Source organism: Rhinatrema bivittatum, unplaced genomic scaffold (assembly GCF_901001135.1).
Source record: "Rhinatrema bivittatum unplaced genomic scaffold, aRhiBiv1.1, whole genome shotgun sequence".
Classification (NCBI taxonomy): domain Eukaryota; kingdom Metazoa; phylum Chordata; class Amphibia; order Gymnophiona; family Rhinatrematidae; genus Rhinatrema; species Rhinatrema bivittatum.
In genome coordinates this window covers 45,144-57,409 of record NW_021820750.1, presented here as the reverse complement: position 1 = coordinate 57,409, position 12,266 = coordinate 45,144, and the positions used below count along the sequence as shown (strand labels likewise).

The following is a 12,266-nucleotide window of genomic DNA, read 5'->3' as shown; positions in this document are numbered from 1 at the left end:
AAGGAAGCCGTGGCCAGGTCACAGAGCCAAGGTGACTCAGTGAAGTGGCACTGAGGTACTGGACAGGCTGGCTTAAGTAGGGCTGAGGCTTGGGCGGAGTCTGATCAGAGAGGAGTGAGCAGCAAGGTTTGCTGAGGACCCCTGGTGGAGGGAGGACTGCACAGCAGGCTGAACCTTGGCACAGGAAGAGTCTGTAGCAGGTGACAGTCGGGCTGCATAAGCTGCGCAGTGCGGCACAGGGGGTCCAGCTTAAGCCCAGGGAAGTGGCCTGCTGCTTCAGTGGCGGCCGCCACCGGCCCACCAGCAATGCTGGATGTGCATCTCCGAAGAGAAGGCTCTCCAGCTCTGCTACCCTGGGCAGGGGTGGGACTGGCAGATGCTGCTAAAGCCAAGAAAAGTATTTCCAAAATCATTTGGGATAGGTGTGAAGCCCCCCTCTAAATCCCAGATGGCACTGCACTAGTTCCATGGCTGAGCCTATCGGGCCCTCTAGAGGAGTCCTGACTTTTGCCTCAAGCTTGGAGAGGTGGAAGGAGTGCCTGCAGGACCTCTGAGAGTGATCCCCAGAGCTTTTCCTATAACTCAGGCTCCCTTGCTGTCTCATTGTTGCGCCTGTCGCAGCTCGACGCCCTCACTCCGCCCTCTTTACCTCTGTGGCAACTCCCTCCGGGTCTGATGGACGGCTCCATGCCGTCTTTTCCCGGCAACCCCGGACCGGCTCGACGCTGCAGATCCGCCACGTTTGCCTGATGACCTAGGGCGCGCGCCTCTGACTGAAGTACCAGCAAGGGCGCGAACCTCAGGGGCGTCCCCTGAGATGACGTCATCCACTTCCAATATTTAAAGGTCTGTATTTCACTATCTAACTGAGATAGTAAGGAGAGGATTCGGATACGGATTCGGCTACGTTTCCTCCAAGCTACTCTGCCTCCTCGGACTTACCAGGGGTACCCGCTCCTCGGGGTCCTCGCTCTATTTCTTTACTTTCAGATTACAGATAGGAACCGGTACTCGCTCCTCGAGGGCCTAAACCTTTCCAGCTCCTGAGCTTCCTCGAGACCTTACGTGAGTTTTGTCGTCTAGTTCTGTTCATGAACTCTGCCTACTCTGCCTACTCACTTTCTACAGTTTCTCAACAGCTCAGCCATCCTGGGATCGCTGTTCCAGTACCTGAGGGACTACAGCCCTGCCGGGCACTTCCAGCTCACTACTGCCACCTCTGGTGGTTTCATAAACTTTTAATAAAAGAACTAATGTGTGTCTGTCTCCATACTCCAGCCTAGCCGGTGGTCCCTCTCGGGGCATCCTCCCGGGGGCTCTGTTATCTGTCACCGGCCCAGGGATCCACCCACAACTATATCAGATTCATCACAGATTGCTACTCCTAGCATCAGATCAACTACAGATTGCCAGCTCCTCCTTCTTTAGGAGTCAAGCATAACAGAATCTGAACAGATTGCTAACTACTATCTGATTGCTCCGCCCACTAGGCATCGAATCACTAACAGATTGATAACTCCGCCTACGGAGTACATCGGGTAGCTAACTCCTAGCAGAAAACCTCACAGAACCTAACACTCATCTACACCATCTGTGGCGTCTTACCTGCAAGCTGACAGATTGTGGGATCTTTGCATGCTTTTCAGATCTTCCAGCAGTGGCCGCATCTTGGATCCATGAGCACCGCACGGATCTCCAGGGAACTCTATTGGTTTGACCCCTTGGGTTGGAAAATGGTGGGCTAGTGCTCAGTGCAAGCAGAAGCCTGCCACCCACTTACTCTGAGTCAGCTCAGCCCCCCAGGACCGACGCGGGGAACCCCTGTAATTCCTGCTCACTCTGGACTATCTGTTAGAAGTGACTTGTATGGTAGATTTCCTGCCCATTGCTTTTTGGATAGCTTGTAAAGACCATGGTTTTGTTTGAACTTTGCGCTCCTTTCCTTGAGTTTTGGATGTAAGGAAAGCTGTTGGGAACCTGAAGGCTTGGTGTGGACTTCTTTCTGCCGAGCAGAATGAGATCCCAGTGCCTCCCACAAACATGCCCTTGAAACATGCTTTCCCCCCATTGAAAAGAACGCTGCAGCCCAAGCCAGGCCCCCGAGAGCGCCCAGGCCACACCAGGAATAAAACAATAAATGGTATCTCCAATGATAGCCGTAGAGTTTGAAGAAAGAGCAGCTCTTCACCCTCCTGGCCACAGACAGGTGGTCTCAGAGGCTCTCTCCACACTGGCACCACCCCTCTGGAGTCTGGCTTTAAAGGGACCTAGCTCCGCCCCTCCAGCTACTCAGCATCCAATCACATTTTCTCTCATCTGTAAATAATGAAGGTGCATTGCCAGTTCTCCCAGAAATGGGTTTGTACATCTTAACCTAAGTGAGGCTTTTTACTATCCGGCACGGTGCCTCATGAAAACACGAGAGGATTTAACCGCGGTAAGAAGGATACATTAACGCCCTTCCATCAGCGCAGAAGCCTCTACCCTTGCAGGCCCCCTCAAATTAAGCCAAACTGAAAGGGAGCACAGCTTGCTCTCTTGGTTGAATGTTTCTGGGTTACGCAGGTCAAACCGCACAAGATTACCCAGGGCCACAGCAGGGAACCTTTGCACAGGGAACAATGCAGCAGACAGCTAAATGCATCCTTATTGCTCCTTGGATTTTTATTTTATTTTCGGTGGGGAAAGGGAAGGGGATGAGTGTCCCTCTTAGGGTTGCCAACTGGCTCCAGATTTTCAGGACAGGTTGATCCGGTCTTGGTTTTACCCCACTGCACACAGGGATTTATTCTGCTTTCCCTATTGCAGTCCCTAAGCAAAACAAAACTATAAGTCCCTGCATGCAGGGGAGTAAAAGCAGGACTGGATTGACCTGTCCAAGAAACCTTGAATGAGCAAGATTTATCCAGCTTAAACCTGGTTATATCCAGGTAAATCTGCTGTAAGGAGGCAGAGAGAGGCTGGACGTCTGCTTTAAACCAGGGCTCCCCGAACCCCATGTGGGCTCTGCTAACAGGAGTATTGCATCTGTGCAGGATGAGAGGAGCATCCCTGCTGGGTTATAGCGCCCCCTTGTGGGCTCTGCTAACAGGAGTATTGCATCTGTACAGGATGAGAGGAGGTATCCCTGCTGGGTTATAGCGCCCCCATGTGGCCTCTGCTAACAGGAGTATTGCATCTGTGCAGGATGAGAGGAGGTATCCCTGCTGGGTTACAGCGCCCCCATGTGGCCTCTGCTAACAGGAGTATTGCATCTGTGCAGGATGAGAGGAGGTATCCCTGCTTGGTTATAGCGCCCCCATGTGGCCTCTGCTAACAGGAGTATTGCATCTGTGCAGGATGAGAGGAGGTATCCCTGCTGGGTTATAGCGCCCCCATGTGGCCTCTGCTAACAGGAGTATTGCATCTGTGCAGGATGAGAGGAGGTATCCCTGCTGGGTTATAGCGCCCCCATGTGGCCTCTGCTAACAGGAGTATTGCATCTGTGCAGGATGAGAGGAGGTATCCCTGCTGGGTTATAGCGCCCCCATGTGGCCTCTGCTAACAGGAGTATTGCATCTGTGCAGGATGAGAGGAGGTATCCCTGCTGGGTTTACAGCGCCCCCATGTGGCCTCTGCTAACAGGAGTATTGCATCTGTGCAGGATGAGAGGAGGTATCCCTGCTTGGTTACAGCGCCCCCATGTGGCCTCTGCTAACAGGAGTATTGCATCTGTGCAGGATGAGAGGAGGTATCCCTGCTGGGTTATAGCGCCCCCATGTGGCCTCTCCTAACAGGAGTATTGCATCTGTGCAGGATGAGAGGAGGTATCCCTGCTGGGTTATAGCGCCCCCATGTGGCCTCTGCTAACAGGAGTATTGCATCTGTGCAGGATGAGAGGAGGTATCCCTGCTGGGTTATAGCGCCCCCATGTGGCCTCTGCTAACAGGAGTATTGCATCTGTGCAGAATGAGAGGAGCATCCCTGCTGGGTTATAGCGCCCCCATGTGGCCTCTGCTAACAGGAGTATTGCATGTGTGCAGGATGAGAGGAGGTATCCCTGCTGGGTTACAGCGCCCCCATGTGGCCTCTGCTAACAGGAGTATTGCATCTGTGCAGGATGAGAGGAGGTATCCCTGCTTGGTTATAGCGCCCCCATGTGGCCTCTGCTAACAGGAGTATTGCATCTGTGCAGGATGAGAGGAGGTATCCCTGCTGGGTTATAGCGCCCCCATGTGGCCTCTGCTAACAGGAGTATTGCATCTGTGCAGGATGAGAGGAGGTATCCCTGCTGGGTTATAGCGCCCCCATGTGGCCTCTGCTAACAGGAGTATTGCATCTGTGCAGGATGAGAGGAGGTATCCCTGCTGGGTTATAGCGCCCCCATGTGGCCTCTGCTAACAGGAGTATTGCATCTGTGCAGGATGAGAGGAGGTATCCCTGCTGGGTTATAGCGCCCCCATGTGGGTGCGTCTGTATAAACCTAGGATGTGGACTTTTAGTTCCTGCTCTAATTTTTGGGGGAGAATCCCTTTGGGCCTTACTGTTTGAGCTCTGTCTTAGAAAAGTAGAAAGGACTCCTTCTTCCCATTATTTTAGGAACTATTTCCTGTTTTTGACTTTGTCCTGCAGGAAGTTTTCATCCTTCTGTTTTAGATACTGAAGATGGGATTTCCATAGCCCAGGGAATTTGTCTGCCAGAGGAAAGGAGAAGTGAGAATTAAGGAGAATTAGGACTCCCGTCAGGATATTCTGGGAGAAGGAGTCTGTTCAAGACCTCTGAATTAGGTAGTGAGAAAGGGGACATTTCAGGAATGTCTTCTAGACCAATTCAATTATTATAGCCACCATTTTTGGGAGGGAGCTTCAAATCTACCCCTGAAACTGGGGTGGGATAAGGAATGAAAGATCCAATTAAAGCATCTTTACAAAGTCACAGAGGTTCCCTGTCTCTGAAACAAATGGAAAACACCCTTCCTATCTGTAAGTGACTCAGCCGTGCTCCCTGCACTTTCTCTGTGACTCAGAAAACATCCACACACCCCCCCAGAAGCAGGATGACCTCTATCTCCAGGAATTACACAATAGCCCAGTATTAAACCGCACCACATGTGAAAGGCACAGGCCTCCAATCTGCATTTCCCCCGGGGGCAATTGCTGCTAAGAGCAGGGATCCCTCTGATGCACAGACCCTCCTCCTCCCTCTGGCCTGCAGCCCGTGCCAGATTTAAGCAACTAAACTAGAGCTTGGGGCCTGTAAACAGAAGAAAATTATAAATTCCAGCTTGGTATTTTTGGGTAATGCTATGGGGCCTTGTCATAGCTTAGAGCCTCAGCCTGTCTTCACCCGGACCTGCCTGTAGGTTGCACGCAGCTCTCCCCCCCTCTGATGTTTCATGGGTGCAGGAAAGACATAACCTGCCCCCTAGAGCCTGCCTTCACTTATCCGATCCTCTGAGTCCCCTACTCACGCTCAGCTGCTGCCACCCTACTTCGTTTTTAACTTACATGTACATTATGTGACAATTTTTCAACACTTGCTTTCAGAAGTTTATGATGTTTTGTGGTGCCTTTGTGTTTTTGTATTGTTTATAATATTTTGCTTGGTCTGTTTAACTCACTGTTTTGTTTGTGGGCTCCTTGAGGATGTATATAGATTATGTTGCAATGCACGCTCAGTATAGCAAAGATTTATTTGGGGAATTTATTGTCCACATAGTCTATTTCTTTCACATTTTGTTGATATAAGAATATTTGAAAAGTAATTTCATAAAACAATGTTTTGCTGTGTGTTTTGTTTTACTTTTGTAATATACAGGTAAACGTGTGTGTGTTTGTGGTGTCTGCATGCTGGTGTGTGTGTGTGTGTGTTTGTAGTGTGGCAGTCTGCATGCTGATGTGTGTGTGTTTGTAGTGTGTGCTGTCTGCATGCTAGGGTGTGTCTGTGTGTGGTATGTGCTGTCTGCATGCTGGTGTATGTGTGTGTGTGTGTGTCTGTGTGTGGTATGTGCTATCTGCATGCTGGTATATGTGTGTGTGTGTCTGTGTGTGGGTATGCTGTCTGCATGCTGGTGTATGTGTGTGTGTCTGTCTCTGGTGTATGCTGTCTGCATGCTGGTGTGTGTGTGTGTGTGTGTGGTGTGTGCTGTCTGCATGCTGGTGTGTGAGTGTGTGTGTGGTATGTGCTGTCTGCATGCTGGTGTATGTGTGTGTGTCTGTGTATGATGTATGCTGTCTGCATGCTGGTATGTGTGTGTGTGTTTGTGGTGTGTGCTGTGTGCATGCTGGTGTGTGTGTGTGTGTAGTGTGTGCTGCGTGCATGCTGGTGTATGTGTGTGTCTGTGTGTGGTATGTGCTGTTGCATGCTGGTGTCTGTGTGTGGTGTGTGCTGTCTGCATGCTGGTGTATGTGTGTGTGTCTGAGTGTGGTGTGTGCTGTTTGCATGCTGGTGTTTGTGTGTGTGTGTCTGCATGCTGGTGTGTGTGTGTCTGAGTGTGGTGTGTGCTGTCTGCATGCTGGTGTGTGTGTGTGTGTGGTGTGTGCTGTCTCCATGCTGGTGTGCGTGTGTGTGTGTTTGTAGTGTGCTGTTTGCATGCTGGTGTGTGTGTAGTGTGTGCTGTCTGCCTGCTGGTGTGTGTGTGTGTGTAGTGTGTGCTGTCTGCATGCTGGTGTATGTGTGTCTGTGTGTGTGTGGTATGTGCTGTCTGCATGCTGGTGTATGTGTGTCTGTGTGTGTGCTGTTTGCATGCTGGTGTGTGTTGTGTGTCTCTGCATGCTGGTGTGTGTGTTTCTGAGTGTGGTGTGTGCTGTCTGCATGCTCTTGTGTGTGTGTGTGTGTGTGTGGTGTCTCCATGCTGGTGTGTGTGTGTGTCTGTGTGTGGTGTGTGCTGTTTGCATGCTGGTGTGTGTGTGTGTGTTTGTAGTGTGCTGTCTGCATCCTGGTGTGTGTGTGTGTGTGTGTGTTTGTAGTGTGCTGTCTGCATCCTGGTGTGTGTGTGTTTGTAGTGTGTGCTAACTGCATGCTGGTGTGTGTGTGTCTGAGTGTGGTGTGTGCTGTTTGCATGCTGGTGTGTGTGTGTGTCTGTGTGTGGTGTGTGCTGTTTGCATGCTGGTGTGTGTGTGTGTGTGTCTGTGTGTGCGTTTGGTTGTGCATGATGTCCCAGTGTATGCTTTTGGGCCTGTTGTAAGTGCACGAGTGTGTTTATGTGTCTGTGAGTGTCTGTGCGCTGGCACAGTACAACCAAAGAGATGTGAGGGGCTGATGTACGCCTTGCCTGAGCTGGACAGGAAAGGAAGAGCAGAGGAAAAACGTTTCTGGGATCCATCATGACACAGCCGGCATGTGACAGCAACAGGAACACGGACAGGCAGGAGCAGCAGCAGCAGCCGAGCTCAAAATACCACCTGCCTGTTTCCTGCTGTTATTGCTGCCTTGTTTGTCTTATTCCTAGGTTTTCCTTTTCCTGATATTTTAGCACATTGAATAAAAGATGTGTTTTTCTATTATGACTACGCAATGTTATTTATGTTGTAAAATCTTCTGTTCATGTAGCACCCTGACACCTTCCACAGGCTCTGATGATGAGCAGTGCAGCAGCAGCAGCGACCCAGTTTACTTAAGAGCCCAGTAAGAGGCACTGTCGGGAATTAAATAAATAGCAGAATGAAAAGGGGAAATCGTGATTGTTTCTTTAATGTTTTAACCGTCGGGTGAAATATTTGGCGGTTTCTATCTCTAGTAACTCTGCTATAAAAAGAGAATGCCCAGGCCCTCCTTAATCCGATCAAAAGCCTGTCTCCCTCCTCCGGCACTCCTGAGACAGAGACTGCCAAGCACCTTTAAAGAGCGCACACCACAGAGCCCTGGAGAATTCCAGCCACAAAGTGGGTCTTTGTTCTCAAATAACACAGAGAGACATCCTGCAGCATCGCAGCCCACAAGTTTACACACAGAAAAGAGCCATTATCGGCTGCCCACAAACCCACATTCCTGGGCGCTGCGAGTGTTTACTGACACTTATCCCATGCTCTTCCCCCAGGAGCGGACGGAGCTCGCAGGCCTCCGGCTGGCTGAGCACGAGCTCGGGCATGGGGGGGGGGAGGGGAAGGGGGGATTCTGGGCCTCTTGTTTGTGTCACACAAGCTCCCAGATTGGGAGCTGGGACACTGGTGGTGGCGGAAAGCCAGAGACCACAACAATTAACTCTACCGAGGCCTTTACCAACCCTAATTCCCCATCTGGCCGCATCTGGAGGTTTGTGGCTTGATGTTCCCAGTAAAGAGACGTCTGAAGGCCAGAGCGCCTCCCCCTGCATCTGCTGAGGACGTTCAGACTCTCGCTTAGCATCGCATTTACCCCCAGATGTGGCGCACCCCTTCTGAGCTGGATAGCCGTGTGAGAGGCTCTGGGTTGGAGGACCCCATTATTAACGAAGGTTTTAGAGATCAGTTGCTCCAGTGCGACTCAGAGGCTACTGGATGGCATTTTATAGGCGTGAGCCTCGTCTTTTCATGTCGTGCTGGGGGAAAGGGTGTGAGGTTCCCTTAAGAGACGTGGGCCCTTAAGAACAGGTGATCACGGCAGCAGGGTCCATGAAAGAGTGAACTTTTGACTGACCTGTTATACTCGCAGAACACAGTCAGAGCCTTACCTGATACAGAATAAGGGAAGCAGAAATACTGCACCTGTTATACTCGCAGAACACAGACAGAGCCTTACCTAATACAGAATAAGGGAAGCAGAAATACTGCACCTGTTATACTCGCAGAACACAGACAGAGCCTTACCTAATACAGAATAAGGGAAGCAGAAATACTGCACCTGTTATACTCGCAGAACACAGACAGAGCCTTACCTAATGCAGAATAAGGGAAGCAGAAATACTGCACCTCCGTCACATACGCAGAACACAGACAGACCCTTACCTAATGCAGAATAAGGGAAGCAGAAATACTACACCTGTTATACTCGCAGAACACAGACAGACCCTTACCTAATACAGAATAAGGGAAGCAGAAATACTGCACCTGTTATACTCGCAGAACACCAGACAGAGCCTTACCTAATGCAGAATAAGGGAAGCAGAAATACTGCACCTGTTATACTCGCAGAACACCAGACAGAGCCTTACCTAATACAGAATAAGGGAAGCAGAAATACTGCACCTGTTATACTCGCAGAACACCAGACAGAGCCTTACCTGATACAGAATAAGGGAAGCAGAAATACTGCACCTGTTATACTCGCAGAACACCAGACAGAGCCTTACCTGATACAGAATAAGGGAAGCAGAAATACTGCACCTGTTATACTCGCAGAACACAGACAGAGCCTTACCTAATGCAGAATAAGGGAAGCAGAAATACTGCACCTGTTATACTCGCAGAACACCAGACAGAGCCTTACCTGATACAGAATAAGGGAAGCAGAAATACTGCACCTGTTATACTCGCAGAACACAGACAGAGCCTTACCTAATACAGAATAAGGGAAGCAGAAATACTGCATCTGTTATACTCGCAGAACACAGACAGAGCCTTACCTAATACAGAATAAGGGAAGCAGAAATACTGCACCTGTTATACTCGCAGAACACAGACAGAGCCTTACCTAATACAGAATAAGGGGAGCAGAAATACTGCACCTGTTATACTCGCAGAACACAGACAGAGCCTTACCTAATACAGAATAAGGGGAGCAGAAATACTGCACCTGTTATACTCGCAGAACACCAGACAGACCCTTACCTGATACAGAATAAGGGAAGCAGAAATACTGCACCTGTTATACTCGCAGAACACAGACAGAGCCTTACCTAATGCAGAATAAGGGAAGCAGAAATACTGCACCTGTTATACTCGCAGAACACCAGACAGAGCCTTACCTAATGCAGAATAAGGGAAGCAGAAATACTGCACCTGTTATACTCGCAGAACACAGACAGACCCTTACCTGATACAGAATAAGGGAAGCAGAAATACTGCACCTGTTATACTCGCAGAACACAGACAGAGCCTTACCTAATGCAGAATAAGGGAAGCAGAAATACTGCACCTGTTATACTCGCAGAACACCAGACAGAGCCTTACCTAATGCAGAATAAGGGAAGCAGAAATACTGCACCTGTTATACTCGCAGAACACAGACAGAGCCTTACCTAATGCAGAATAAGGGAAGCAGAAATACTGCACCTGTTATACTCGCAGAACAAAGACAGAGCCTTACCTAATGCAGAATAAGGGAAGCAGAAATACTGCACCTGTTATACTCGCAGAACACCAGACAGAGCCTTACCTGATACAGAATAAGGGAAGCAGAAATACTGCACCTGTTATACTCGCAGAACACCAGACAGAGCCTTACCTGATACAGAATAAGGGAAGCAGAAATACTGCACCTGTTATACTCGCAGAACACAGACAGAGCCTTACCTAATACAGAATAAGGGAAGCAGAAATACTGCACCTGTTACACTCGCAGAACACAGACAGACCCTTACCTAATACAGAATAAGGGAAGCAGAAATACTGCACCTCAGTCACATACGCAGAACACAGACAGACCCTTACCTAATACAGAATAAGGGAAGCAGAAATACTGCACCTGTAATACTCGCAGAACACAGACAGACCCTTACCTAATACAGAATAAGGGAAGCAGAAATACTGCACCAGTTATACTCGCAGAACACAGACAGATCCTTACCTGATACAGAATAAGGGAAGCAGAAATACTGCACCTCAGTCACATATGCAGAACAATGACAGATCCTTACCTAATACAGAATAAGGGAAGCAGAAATACTGCACCTCAGTCACATACGCAGAACACAGACAGACCCTTACCTAATGCAGAATAAGGGAAGCAGAAATACTGCACCTGTTATACTCGCAGAACACAGACAGATCCTTACCTGATACAGAATAAGGGAAGCAGAAATACTGCACCTGTTATACTCACAGAACACAGACAGACCCTTACCTAATACAGAATAAGGGAAGCAGAAAAACTGCACCTCAGTCACATACGCAGAACACAGACAGTGCCTTACCTAATACAGAATAAGGGAAGCAGAAATACTGCACCAGTTATACTCGCAGAACACAGACAGATCCTTACCTAATACAGAATAAGGGAAGCAGAAATACTGCACCTCAGTCACATACGCAGAACACAGACAGACCTTTACCTAATACAGAATAAGGGAAGCAGAAATACTGCACCTGTTATACTTGCAGAACACAGACAGAGCTTTATCTAATGCAGAATAAGGGAAGCAGAAATACTGCACCTGTTATACTCACAGAACACAGACAGAGCCTTACCTAATACAGAATAAGGGAAGCAGAAATACTGCACCTCAGTCACATACGCAGAACACAGACAGAGCCTTACCTAATACAGAATAAGGAAAGCAGAAATACTGCAGCTCAGTCACATATGCAGAACAATGACAGATCCTTACCTAATACAGAATAAGGGAAGCAGAAATACTGCACCAGTTATACTCGCAGAACAGAGACAGATCCTTACCTAATACAGAATAAGGGAAGCAGAAATACTGCACCTCAGTCACATACGCAGAACACAGATAGACCTTTACCTAATACAGAATAAGGGAAGCAGAAATACTGCAGCTGTTATACTTGCAGAACACAGACAGAGCTTTATCTAATGCAGAATAAGGGGAGCAGAAATACTGCACCTGTTATACTCGCAGAACACAGACAGAGCCTTACATATCCACATGCACACACACACAGGTTCTTCCTCTTTCATGCACACACACACACACACACACACACACACACAGGTTCTTCCTCTTTCATGCACACACACACACACAGGCTCTCTCTCACACAGACGCACAGAGGCTCTCACTCTCTTGCACACACAGGCTTTAAATCTCACAACCTGTATCAGGGCATCCCCCTCTCTTCTAGACCTCTTCTTGGTGGCTACAGGATGGGGTCTGCGGTGGTCCTGCTGCACCGCGGACTAATTTCTTTTTGGTGTGATGTGGGATGCAGTCTGCAGCAGCCTTTCTGCATTGCCTCATCGGCCACTGGGCTGTGTGACTGGGTGTGCCACAGCCTCAACTGGGGGGGCCCACAGACCACCCGTGTCTCGGCCACTGCAGCAAACCAGCTCAGAGAAAACCTGATGGAAATAGAGAAAGGCACGCAGAGAATGTCAATTTATAGCAGCTTTTGTGTCGTGGCCAATGGAAACAGATGGCTAGGAAGGCACAGACACACAAAAGGAATGTCAGGGACTTTCTGAGAAT

The 12,266-nt window shown here is 49.1% G+C and overlaps 1 protein-coding gene across 1 annotated transcript in view; it reads right to left on the bottom strand.

Annotated features, from left to right (window-relative positions):
- The window catches only part of LOC115082077 (synapsin-3-like), a gene marked incomplete at its 5' end in the record, with an annotated part of 84,559 nt that extends 72,582 nt beyond the window's left edge, over positions 1 to 11,977 (bottom strand). The window contains one exon of the mRNA XM_029586343.1: positions 11,894 to 11,977. Coding sequence (XP_029442203.1) covers positions 11,894 to 11,977 — 84 coding nt within the window. The remainder of the gene's footprint in view (positions 1 to 11,893) is intronic.
- Positions 11,978 to 12,266: the final 289 nt, after the last annotated feature.